This window comes from Xenopus laevis, chromosome 7S (genome assembly GCF_017654675.1).
Source record: "Xenopus laevis strain J_2021 chromosome 7S, Xenopus_laevis_v10.1, whole genome shotgun sequence".
Classification (NCBI taxonomy): domain Eukaryota; kingdom Metazoa; phylum Chordata; class Amphibia; order Anura; family Pipidae; genus Xenopus; species Xenopus laevis.
In genome coordinates, this window is record NC_054384.1 from 73,413,383 (window position 1) to 73,427,249 (window position 13,867).

A 13,867-nucleotide genomic window follows, 5' to 3' on the forward strand; every position below is an offset into this window, starting at 1 on the left:
AGTCCCTATATTGGCAGTTGACAACACAGGGTTCTAACCCTTCTGGTCTTCCCTGTGGAGCCTCTAGTTGTTCTACTACTACCCTGATCATGCCTCTCACTCCTACAGCAAGCTATAACAGATTGTCCTTCACCTTCTCCTACTGAGGCCTACCTTCACCTCAGGCTCTTCTGGTACCAACCACCCCCTCCATCAAGTTGGGACCAAAGAGAGACTTGGCACATGATGATTTATATTTTTAAAGACTAGGGAAACTTGACCAGCTGCTGAACTACCAGGGAAACAATTTGGCATAAATAGGGAAAAGGTGTTCCATCCCATTTGCAAAACCGGACCATCCCTTAGTTGGCTTAACCCTTATGGGCACTGCCTGAGTAAAGGTGTGCAAAACCTTTACCCTTGTATATAAAGGTTTAAAATATTTGTCCTTTGTCCATGGTTTGCATTTTGTGTCCTTGTGTTAATATTTTCTTCAAAACATTTTAAGTTCCAATCATTTTCCTTGCCTTCAGAATGTGAACACTTAATACGAAGGATGCTTGTACTGGAGCCTTCAAAACGTCTGTCTATTGCACAAATAAAAGAGCATAAATGGATGATGGCTGAAGTCCCTGTTCACAGGCCAGTTCTCTACTCACAAACCCCGGACAAAGAGGCTTCGATTGGTGAATACAATGAACAGGTTTTGCGACTCATGCACAGCCTGGGAATCGACCAGCAGAAAACTATCGAGGTGAGATAAAAAGCAGGATCCATTAACCCGAGAATGATACATGCATGCAGGGCTGAATGGATAAAGACTGGCAGAACACTCATTTTTATTTGATGTTTATTATAATCAAGATAAGACCTTGCATAATGAGCTGTAGTTTCAACTGCCATCTTGACTATGTACTCGTGTCCTATAGGAATATGTTCTGCTTTAATTTTGGGGGAAAAGCACATTGCCTGATATTCCAGCAGTTGTTTTTGCTCCTAACCCTTTAAAGGCCTGTGCCCTTTGGTGCAGAAGTCTGTATGGTTGTGGGAACTGTTATGCAGAATGCTCAGGACCTGGGGTTTTCCGGACAGCGGATATTTCTGTAATTTGGATCAAATACCTTAAGTCTACTAGAAAATCATGTCAACATTAAATAAATCCAATAGGCTGGTTTTGCTTCCAATAAGGATTAATTATATCTTATTTGGGATCAAGTACAGAGAAAAAGGAAATCATTTTAAAAATTTGGATTATTTGGATAAAATGGAGTGTATGGGAGATGGCCCTTCTAAATTTGGAGCTTTCTGGATAACGGGTTTCCGAATAAGACCTGAGAGGCCAATCAGAATGTTGTATGGGGCTTGTGTTGTTGACGTTCACATTGTCGTATACGATCAATAACCTTTAGCAAGTAATAGTCATTTAATAAAATCGAAAATACAAGGTGCTGCTATCCAATAAAGGATTTGTTTTAATTAACAAAGCCTAGCTTGGTTCACTTGCACCTCTGGCGAACAAACTCCCATAGAATATCTTTGCCTTTCTCAGTGTTTTTGCATTATTGTTCCCGTTCAGTTCAGCTCTCTAGAAAGCTGCTGCATGAGGTGACCATAACATTTGTACTCCTGCTGACATGTCACTGTATGGAAGGAGCTGCAGATACACGTGTATGTATCTATGTATCTATCTGTATCTATACAGGAATTAGGGTTGCACCGAATTCATGATTCGGTTTGGGATTCGGCCAGGATTCGGCCTTTTTCAGCAGGATTCGGATCAGCCGAATCCTTCTGCCTGGCCGAACCGAATCCGAATCCTAATTTGCATATGTAACTTAGGGGCGGTGAGTGAAATCACGTGACTTTTTATCACAAAACAAGGAAGTAAAAAATGTTTCCCCCTTCTCACCTCTAATTTGCATATGTAAATTAGGGTTCGGGTTCGGTATTAGGCCGAATCTTTCATAAAGGGTTCGGGGGTTCGCCGAATCCAAAAAAGTGGATTCGGTGCATCCCTAACAGGAATACAGTAATATAGATAGGGGCTCCATGCATCTAAATCTGCTGTGTGTGTGTGTTTTCTCTCATTTATAACAAAGGTTTTTGTATTTTTGTAGTCCCTGCAGAACCGTAGCTACAACCACTTTGCTGCTATCTATTACCTGTTAGTGGAAAGGCTAAAATCTCACCGCAGCAGCTTCCCTGTGGAGTCCAGGATTGACGCACGGCAACGTCGACCCAGCACCGTCGCTGAGCAGACAGTCACCAAGGTAACCCTTTCTCCTGGCTGACATATTTCAAAAGACTCCACTGGCCACCGAGGGTGACGTTCCTAGCTGCCTTTTTTAACATTATACCTCACACACCAGTGTGCTGAACCTCCAGGCAGTCAATGCATAATCCTATCTAACATTATTTGTTTCCTTTCTTTCATTTATGATTTTTTTTCCTAAAAAAAATCGAATGAAATTTAGAACATATTGACTGACTCTGTAACGAGATATATATTTTTGTACAACGTTGACTGAATCATGAGTATTTAAATATATATATTTATATATACTTTGATAAAGAGTGCTAGCCGAAATGTCGGTTCTTTTTCACTTTCCAAGACTCGAGAGTGTGGACATTATATATATATATATATATATATATATATATATATATATATATATATATCAATGTGTATGTATGTGTGTGTATATATATATATATACTGTATATATATATATATATATATATATATATATATATATATATATATATATATATATATATATATATATATATATATATATATATATATATATATATATATACACACACACACACAAAATGGCCATTCCTTTAAAAAAAACATTGTCTAATTCAAGCAGTATTTGTTACTTTGCCTTGTGGGTCCTTTACAAAGAGTTGCAGTTGCCCACAGCATCTGTACTTTCTACCTGTGTGAAAAGGTACCATCCGCAGCATTGTTTCCTAACTACAATTGCCTGGTCCAGCATGCAGCTACAGCTCAGAGGCCTGGTCTATAGAAGTATTAACATCAGAGATCCAGCAAACTGGAAATACAGGCTGAGGTGGAAGTCACCTTTATTTTATATGGTTAATTGCTGCTCCTAAGGGGAGGGCAGTGCCATAGGGTTACAAATGCAACCCCTGGCAAACTGCCTAGCCAGCATTTGACGCAGGTCTGTGTGTTTTCAAAACAGTATCCCTTTAAATTCTGGGAACAGCGATTGAGCAATGGAGCCAGCTGGAGGGCCGAGTATCATTAGACTCACTCAGAGTAAGATAATTGTTGGTTTGCTTACGCCTCTTGTTTCAGGCTTACAATACCAACAATATGTAATATTAGAAGTTCATACGTAAATCACTGAACGTGTGTAGGCTTGTGTACTTCATTGTTAGTTTGCTATATTTCCTGTAGGTAATCTTAGTTCTGTGTATCTGCCTCTAGGCAGGATACATGCAGCACTGTTTGTGTTTAACCATGCATTAATGCATGTGTCTTGTATGTAAATGTTTGTAAATATAGGCTGATGCCATATACCACCAAGTGAATGTTTGCGTGTAATTTGTAGCAGCCTCTTCTAAAAAGGCACGGTCCACTGTTTACTTTGTTTTCCATGGGGCAGTACTGGAACTGCTATTTACTGTAAAACCGAGTGCATATGTGTATTCTTACACAAAAGACAGACATCCGCATGGGAAAAATCAAAGAGCATAGTATAACGAAAATATTATGTTATTTTTGTTGTGAAGTTAGAAAATCTCTGGGCTGGTTTAAAATGGAGCTGTACTGTTACACCATATGGTGTGGTCCACACAGTTGCTTTGGTACCACGGCTTATGCATTGGTTTGTGACCTTTGTCTTCCTTAAATTTTCCCAGTAAAAATGCTGCTTAATAACAACCAAAATCCCTTCCAATCAACTATTGTTCCCCCCTTAAATCATTTACATGAAATATCATCACAGGTGGATTCTCATTGTCTGAAAAGTGCCCATACTGAGGATTCCCCTTGGCAGAAATGGGAATCATTTTAGGAATTTTACTGTCTGCAGAGCACCCAAAACCTAGTTTTATCTGGAACATCATTGTGCAGCTATTTTCAATTCAACAGGAATCCCGTGACTAGTTAATGCATCTCCAAATAAAATGGGAGATGTTTCATTTTGAACCAGATGCCCTAGCAAGATATCCTCCATAAATCACTGCTAGACATGTTTAGGTTGAATTCCTAGAGACTTTATTAGAGGCGTGCAGGTGTGTGCAGTCAGGTTGTGCTGTCATCTGATGGGTGTCACATAGGATATATCGTATAAAAATAATGTTGGGCGGCACCATGCTGTAAATGTCACATGAACAATGATTGCAAAAGCAAAGTAATTTCAATTTGTAAATGAGTTAAGAATCTAGATGCTAGACACGTTTCTGTGTACAGCTACACCTCCGTTATTATCCCCTAAGTGTTTACCTTTTTTAATCAATTTAACATGATGTAAAATAAGGAGGTCATAAAAATCTTTTGTGAATCTTGTGGAAATCAGTGATAATTAAAATGGCAGCAATGATATAATGGGAAGGGGAGCAAGGGCACTAGCAAAGGTAACTACCATATGTGTTTATAGGGGTTATGTAATTAAAGGCACTAAGTTTGCCCAGGGGCAGTAACCTATAGCAACCAATCAGCAGGTAGAATTTCCTGGTAACATGTTTAAAAGCAAACATCTTATTGGTTGCTACTGGTTACTGCTCCTGGGCAAACTTAGTGCCTTTTATTACATGTGGGGGAAAATGTTCTATGCTTTTATGGCCTTCCACTGGGTACTGACATTCCCTACTCAAAACATACAAACAGATTAACTGATATAATTCAGTATTTCCCCTCGTTTCTATCAATTCTACTATCTTATCCTCTAGCTTTTAAGGGTCACATGGGGAGATTAGTCGCCAGGCGACAAATCTCCTCTTCTTTGCGGCGACTAATCTCCCCAATCTGCCTTCCGGTGGCTAAAATGAAAATCGCCTGGGGGCAGGCACACCAAGCTCTTAGTTTTCCGAAGTCGTCCGTAATTGCCTCACGAGGACACTTCGGGCAACTTTGGAAAACGAAGCGCTCTGTGTGCCTGCCCCCAGGCGATTTACATTATAGGCAGGGGAAGGCAGATCGGGGAGATTAGTCGCCGCGAAGAAGAAGAGATTTGTCGCCTGGCGACTAATCTCCCCAAATCTGCCCGTTTGGCCAGACCTTCCTGAGCTTTATGTATATTCCTTTTGCTCACCCCTATCTTCTGTGACGTTATTAATGTCCCAACTGGAAGTTTTACTATAAATATGTCAAAGTTGCTAAACCATATAGTTGTATGATATAGTTTATTGTTCTGGTCAGGCTATTGCCCCATTGTTAGTGGCGCTCAGCTGCTACCTTAAGGGTATGCCTCTACAGGAGTCTACACTATTGTGTTTTGGAGCAATACAAGACTAGCAATTTGGTTCTTAAATAGATACTTGTGGCAGTAGAAGGTGCCTTTGGGCATGTGACTGTTTTTGCAAGGAGAGAACATGCTGTGCAGAATGTCCAAAATTGTATTATGTGCTCTTAAATTGATATATGTTCCATGGAAGAACTTGGGTTTTCTTCCAAAAAAATGTTCATAGTTGTCAGCAAGCTCAGCATAATAAGGGCAACATTTTGGAATCAATCGCCATTGTTTAAATCACAGAAATCATAAATACTAGTATGAGGAAAATGTGCTTAAGTTGTAACTACTACTTTCCCAGCTTATGATTGAGTGATGCCGTGAGTGAATTCTTGTGGTGGGGTGGGGGGGAGCTATTTATTTATAGGGGCAAAATGCCTGTAGTCCACAATGCGGAGTTAATTTCTGTTACTATGAGTAAAAGTAAAAATGTTCTGTCCTTTTGCTGCTAGTTTTTTTTAACTCTTATTAACTTATTTTCAATATCCTTGGACAAGAAAGCAGTGGCTTGTGAATAATTAATTCTTTTTTTTTCTTTGCATTCCTTGCTAATCTGCTGAGCTCCATGGCCAATTAGCTATGCCAACAGAAGTGAATGTGCTGTCAGTAACAATAATTACTGTAATATAACATTGAAAGCAGACTGAAAGTCAAAGGCGGATATGTAGCCACAGAGATTGGTGGTCGCTGTAGGAGTTTAGTGACAGGGTAGTGTTTGTCTTAATCTCCTACTTACAATAAATATTTTGGTCAGCAAGTTATCAGTGGATTTATGTGCAGTCAGTCTTCTGATCTGTTCATGACATGCAGTATTATTCATCTAATATTTTAGTGCAGCCTTGTGAATGTCAAAGTCTTTTTTTGATGTGTCTTGCCTATAGTAGTCCTTGTTTTTGTGGGCACAGTTGTACAGTTTGCCATGTTATTCTCATCAGGTCTCATTGGCAGCAAAACACAACCTTATTAATATAATACTACAATAATGCTGCAGGGGTACTTATAGGGATGTAAACTGTTGTGGCTGTAATGTCTTTAGTTATAGGGGTGTACCAGTGCTAGTTAGTTTGATGGTTCTCTTGCTGTGATTCATGTCGTCGAGGCAAAGGATTTTCCTGCGAATATAAGGAAGGGTAGGCTCAGGTAGGAGCTTAGGAAAACCCTCTTCTAGGCATTCATACACATTATTGGACATGTCGGCCTCTCTGTGTAAGAACCATATAGATGGACAGTAACAAAATGCACAGGATAATTCATCCATTAGTATTGGGGCTGTCAGCGAAAAGGGCTCTGAGGCTACTTACTTGCTTACCGAGCAGGCACAGAACAGGACAGGAGGAATCCTGCAGTTGCAGCACCTAGTGAATGTGGATATCAGTGTGCAGCACCATAGATAACACTATACATCTTTATGCACAGAACATACGCATGTTCAACCTGCTTCTCCATCTGTACAGGAATTTCAGCTCCCAGCAATCCACTGACAAGGGGAATACTACTTAGTCTGGCCACAGCTCACAGACCATTTATATGGTTTAGGAATTCTGGTAGTTGTAGTGCAACATAATCACAATGACAAAACACTCAGCACAAAAAAATATAAATATTTCCCTCTACTCAACAGACTGGGATAGCCATTCTTATTGTAGAATGATCTGAGTCTAAGTCATTGGTGCTCGCAGAATGACATGCTGTCACCATGCTTCAGATTTGTTTATTCTGAAATGCTGGCAGTGTTAGATTTGCACCACACATAGTTGTTTGCAAAATTGTCCAGAATGCTCCTCCTGACAGGCTGCAGTATGCTTCTTTTTGAGTAAGTTTGCCACCTCCCATACAGGCAAGTGTAGTTCAACACAATAAAATACAGTAGATCCCCATACCAGCAGTGAAGTTTATTGGGGATATCCTGATACTGTCCAATAGCTTTTCATCAGCAGGGACTGGACATGTGGTAGGAAATGTTGCAGAGAACCCATTTCAGTCAGCTAACAAAAAATGTCAATCTAAGGTAAAGGTTCATATTTCACAAGAAGATAATGAACGCAAGGCATATAACACAGCCCTGAGATCAGTCCAACTGAAATCCGTGACATGTACGGTATGTTATAGCTAGAGCTATTATAAACCACTATTCAACTGATCTTAACTTTTTATGATTTTCAAATTATATTTCCTATTCTGCCTATTTTCTGCCTTCAACTGAAAATGCTTTTTGTTTGTCAGGGTCACCAATCCTAGCAACCAAAAAAGATCAGATTCACTGTGAGGCTTTAACATTACTCACATTTTTTATTGCTTATACTTTTATTCAGTTCCCCTGCTATTTATTTTCAATTTGACCTGTTTGCTAGGGTAAGTAAGCCCTAGTAATCATACAGCTGTAAAATACCAAGCGTGACAAGTGCTGAATGAGACATACATGTGTGCGGAAGGAATAATTCATAACAACAACAAAAATGCATACATTTTAGACTTGGTTTAAAATAAAAATATCACCGGAAGCAAGCATTTCGGTGTCAAATTTGTCATTCAAAAATTGAGAGAATTTTTTTTGTGAAGCACTGTGCCTCAACCAAAGTTTTCCTTGCTACAGAAGTTCATTTATATTTTTCTTGATATAAATATAGGCCAGCACTGTTGTCCCTCCTGTGACTCTGCTGCCTCAGAACATAATGTTGCTGAGGGCTCCAGTTCTCCCAGAAGCCTCTACTGCAGAAACATTCTCCTATCCTCCAATCAGCAGCCAGACTGAATCCACATTCCTAGAGGAAGAAGGTGTAAACACACCCCCGGTAAGAATTTATATTTTCATTCATAGATAGATAGATAGATAGATAGATAGATAGATAGATAGATAGATAGATATATTATATATACATTTTTGTTTGTTTCTAAACCATAAGCTTATGACTTTTAAGGGAAAACTATAGCTAAATATATTGTAAAAACATAATGTACAGTATGTTGTATTTTATCTTTGTGCATAAAGTTATTTATAAAGTGATGACATTTTAAGCAGCACTGTACAGAGTAATAGACACTTCAAGTGAACAGTTGACATAGTTAATAATACGTAAGTTAAAGAGGGTTCTCTTTGGAATTTACAACTTGCCACATGTAAGATTGATCAGTTTGTGGGTTGATCAGTCAACATATGGCTCCTTATCGGCTGATTGTCATACATGGGCAAATGGGTGCGTTTTCAACCAACCAGATGTTACATTGTAGGTGATGGGTGATAAACTGATGTCTTTTTTTATCCTTTAAAATGGTCTCTGTAGGTGATACATGGATCTATCCTTACCCAAAAATTTGCATATACGGGTATGGGACCTGTTATCCAGAATGCTCGGTACCTGGGATTTTCTAGATAACAGATCTTTCAGTAATTTGGATCTTCATACCTTAACTCTACTAGAAAATCATGTAAATATTTAATATACCCAATGGGCTGGTTTTATTTCAGAAAAAAAGGAAATCCTTTTGAAAAATTTGGATTATTTTGATAAAATGAAGTCTATGGGTGATGGCTTTTCCGTAATTCTGAGCTTTCTGGAGAATGGGTTTCCGGATACCAGATCCCATACCTGTACTTACAAGTTGCCAACCTGGTCACGTCACATATGACTGCTCTCAGTGTAGAACTTTGCTATTCTGAGGCAATGCCTTCCTCTAGGAAGAATTTTTTTACAACATCCACAGAGTTTATTGGAATCTTTATAACCGTGAGTGGCGTCTATTTTTTAAAATCATATGCTTGTTTTTAACAATGTTTTTCTTTATAGCGCGTCAGCATTTAGTCCTTGAAACAGCACTCTTGTTTATTATTGCACAGGGGGTCCTTGCACTGGGAGATTGTTTATTACAATGCTGTGTAAAACTTTGGGGGGGGGAAATTATTTTGTACAGTAGTTATAAATCTCAAGACAAAAAAATATATTTTTTTTAGAATCAGTGTTTTTAGAATGCAGTATAGAATGACTATAGAAAAGAATGACTATAGAATGCATCCTCTGCATATTCTGCAGCATTGCAAACATGACCCATGGCTAGTTCAAGGTCAACCAGGACATTCAGGCAAAGCTCTTAAAACTTACTCTTCATCTGCTTTTCATGCCAGGAAGTGTGGTCCCTTTGGAAAAGCACCTTTGTTAAGGGCAACCTCTGTGACACCAGTGAGGGGGAGGTTAGAATAGGTACATTAACATTTCAGTGAAGAACAATTACTTCAGAGTCGTGATAGTTCAGCTGCAGAAAATCTCAGCCGAGCTGCTGTGAGAACTATAAAAACAATGTGTAATATCCTGTATTTTTAGCTTAACCACGGGGAACCACTCGGAAATTCTGCAGCTTCTGCAGGCACAGGGAAAGTCACACAAACTCCAGAAGAAAACAAAGTAAAACACGCCTTTTCATTCCAAGGTTTGGCTTAACCGTTTTCAGTAGGGATTTAGAAAAGGCAGGTTATTGTACAGGTTAACTCTGTTGTAAATAAGTACAGTAGTCTGATATAAAGAGAACAGCCTTGTTCACTTCTCATAGTCATATGTTATCTCTGTGTAGCCATATACTTAGAAACAACAGAATCACTGTAGCACTGCCCACTGTTATTCTTTTCGTTTATTCTTTTCTGTCATTCTTTTACTCCAGATTTACTGTTTCTTTTCTTAAATGTGCGATCTAAAAGATACTCTGCATTTTACAAGACAAGCAAATATCTCAGCCCTCAGGGCCAGTGTTTACCATTTTAATATATGGAGCATTAGCACCCGACCCAGTGCAGCCTCCACCATGTCCAGCCATCTTGTTACTCCCAAGCAGCTGCCATATTAGTTTGGTGTGACATTACTTCCTGCCTGAGTCTCTCCCTGCTCACTCATAGCTTTGGGCTCAGATTACAGCAGAGAGGGAAGGAGGGAGGGGGAGAGAGGAGCAAACTGAGCATGCTCAAGTCTTAGCCCTGGAGATTTAAGCTGAAAACAGGAAGTTTCGGGCGACTTTGTATTCTGAAGTCGCCCGAAGTTACCTCACAAGGAAACTTCGGAATACGAAGGGCCGCGTGTGCCATGCGACTTTTCATTATAGCCGGCGCAAGAGGTAAGGTGTTCGGGGAGATTGGTCACCGCAATCACCCCAAATCGCCCAGTGTGCCACTACCCTTAAACTTTATGACACTGAAGCACACCGTTACTTGTGAAGCACAGATTTATGTATGATTTATGATTGTGTAGCTATTCCTCCTGTTGGATTTTTTCATGGACTGCTCACAGGCAAACTGCCATGTTCAAACCTTCCAGTGCTCTCACACCCTACAGACTTATAAGTTGTAATATGCTGTTGAGCATTTATTACAAATCTTACAGACAGAACAAGAACATTTTCAAGAGAGCTGTGCAATACAGATAAGTTATAAGGACCATATAGGCTGGAATCTTGAGAGTCCTACTTTGCCCTTCCCTGAAGCAGACAGGACTAATCTCTAAGGCTCTGGTTACAAAGGGACTAATGATGTGCATAGCTTGCAAGTCACCGAGCATTCTGTTTTCATATGGGACCCTTGCAAGCTAATTATCTCATTCCTGTGCACATAGCATGCACATTCCTCCTCTGACAACTGGGACAGTGTTGCACCACAATGTGGACTCACAAACCAATGAAAGTGTGACGTGCAGTGGCATTGCCAAGTCCGGAAAATAATTATTATGCAAACGGGGGCCTCCTATGGTTTTGAAGTTCATAGGATCAGCTGTTCACAGATGCAATTTTGGTTTGGAATGATTTCTTAGTCACATCCTGGGGAGAAATGATTACATTCCCAAGACTCTGGCACAGTGTTCAGTTAACTCTCTTCACTGCCACAAGCAGTAGACCTGTCCCTAACACACTGTAGTCTTTGCATGTTCGCACACTAAAATCATTTGATTTTTAGCTGTTGTGTTGTTGGCAAAGCTATTTGACCTTGACCATCCCATGCTATATGATGTCATCAGACGCCTGTAAATGGAACTAATGAAAGCTTTAGAGTACTCCTTGCTGTACATGACCCTTTCCTCCTGCAGCTACTGGCTTGCATTATTATCACTTCCCAATCTCACATGTCAGCACAGAGACATAAATTAGCTAAGAAATGTTTGGATTTGAAGGTCAGCCTCGCATTATTAGGATACTGTTTTAGCATTTACAGGATCCTTCTAATAAAAAGTAATGAACCTTTCCACGGATACATGATAGCTTTTTATTCCTTCAGCCCACATAAAAACTATCTATAACAACTGTTTTTGTACTGTCTTATCTCTTTGACTGTTGGAATGCACAGCTATATCAAAACCACCATATACAGATGGGCTTTAAAAATAAAATCCCAAGCATCTTGTTGTGTTTTTACATTATTATTGTTGTTATTATTATTGTTATTGTTATTATTATTATTATTATTATTATCATCATAGTTCTGGAACCCTTTATCAGTATGTTTGTGATCTGTATGGTATACAGTATAACTTTCTCCTATTCTCAAAACTAAACTTTTGGGTCCTGAGCTGTAGTGCTCAGTGTCTCCTTGAAGCTCACAGTGTCTCCTTAAAACAACTTTTTGCCAGAGTGCCATCCAAAGGCAATGTGCTCACCATGTGCTGCATGACCAGGATTACCTATCCGTCTATACGAGATCACAAACTGGATGCACAACAGTTTTCAATGTCATCGCTTTGCTATAATTGGAAAGTGTTCTTCTTTAAAAATAACATTCAAATCCACAGGTTTACATTATAAGAAATGTATTTTGTTTCTGCATTTGGATTTTTTTTGTCATGAGTGTCACCATTGATAAAGTTCTTAGATCTCATAATAGAATACGGTTCTTATGTACTATATTTCAGGTTAATGGCTGCCTTTTGGACCCATTGCCTCCAATTACTATAAGGAAAGGATGTCAGTCATTGCCCTGCAACATGATGGAGACATCTATTGATGAAGGCATTGAGACAGAGGATGATACTGAGGAGGACTCGGCACAAGCGTTTGCAGCTTGTCAGGGCAGGCGCAGTGGACAGAGGCGACATACTCTATCGGAAGTAACCAATCAGATGGCTAGGCTACCCAGTGGGGGACAAGATATGGAAGGTACATGGTAGATCTCTATAACATACTGGAATCAGACATTGCATTAAAACAACATAAAAACTTACATAAAAAACATTGCATAAAAACTCACATATGCCAACCACACCCCATTTTTCATGCAAAATGTAATTGTAATGGAAAATGATTGCCTGTTCCTTCTTATTTTTAGAAGAACACTAACTACCACTTACTACCTTAGCCCTTGATTCAGGATCCATGGTGCCCTTTGTTTATTAATGTATTTGTTTACTTGAAAATTATTCATACTGATTGCGTATGTGCATTAGAGAGAAAAGCCGAATGTTAACAAAAAAGCTGACTTTAATTCTACTGCGCATGTGTCTGCCCTGGGAAATTTGAAGAACAAGGAAACAGGAAGAGGATCACTCCGTGGTGCTTGCTGGAAGAACTAGATTAGTACGAGATGCAAGATCAAATGTAATATGTACAATATTGATGAATCAGCACTCTCTCTTTGCATGAATAATTTCAGAATTTATTATTCATGGTGAAACGCATCACAATCCAATGTTTCGGTCTCACCTGGGGTCGTATCAAGGAAAATACAATGAGATCATACAACCATTTAAATACCCTCCCTGCTGGGAATATATAAATATATTGTTCATGAACTCCATTTGTTCACAGAAAAAGTATAAAATATATGACCAGGAAAAAATAATTCTGTAAACTTCACCTCTTAATTTGATCTTTATTGCAGGCAAACTTTTCACCATTGGGAACAACCCATCTCTGGGAAGTGTAGATTCTGAATACGACATGGGTTCTGTTCAGAGTGATCTCAATTTCCAAGATGATGGGACCATGAAAGAAGTGGTTATGGCAAATCAACCGGCCACCAGATTGACACCACCGTTCATAGGACTGCGACCAACCAATTTAGCTATGCCCACACTTCCCTCCCAAAAACGGGAGGCTCATAACAGGTCTCCCGTCAGTTTTAGAGAAGGCAGACGGGCATCAGATACCTCTCTTACACAAGGTAATTCATTTCTTTCTGGATTTTACCCAATTTTAATAAGACATTTGTAAATATTTGTATATGTTTTATGAATAAATATATAGAGTGAGAGAACCATACCAGATTCTTCAGCTAGTGTCCTGTAGGACCTACATGTTGTCAGGCACAACCAAAGTTAATTGCCTAACTGCAGGGCTGACCTGCTGAAACAAGGCCCTTTTTTTTCCTTCTCTCTCGTTGATATTACACTTCACATTCTGTATGTGTGCACATTTCAGAATCTGGATTACACAAGCCA

The 13,867-nt window shown here is 39.2% G+C and overlaps 1 protein-coding gene across 1 annotated transcript in view; it reads left to right on the forward strand.

The window, feature by feature from the left end:
- Window positions 1-13,867, forward strand: part of sik2.S (salt inducible kinase 2 S homeolog) — a 102,369-nt gene that overhangs the window by 76,081 nt on the left and 12,421 nt on the right. The window contains exons 7-11 of the mRNA XM_018227743.2: window positions 513-733; window positions 2,097-2,249; window positions 8,093-8,257; window positions 12,344-12,587; window positions 13,309-13,590. Of these exons, the coding sequence (XP_018083232.1) occupies window positions 513-733; window positions 2,097-2,249; window positions 8,093-8,257; window positions 12,344-12,587; window positions 13,309-13,590 (1,065 nt within the window). The remainder of the gene's footprint in view (window positions 1-512; window positions 734-2,096; window positions 2,250-8,092; window positions 8,258-12,343; window positions 12,588-13,308; window positions 13,591-13,867) is intronic.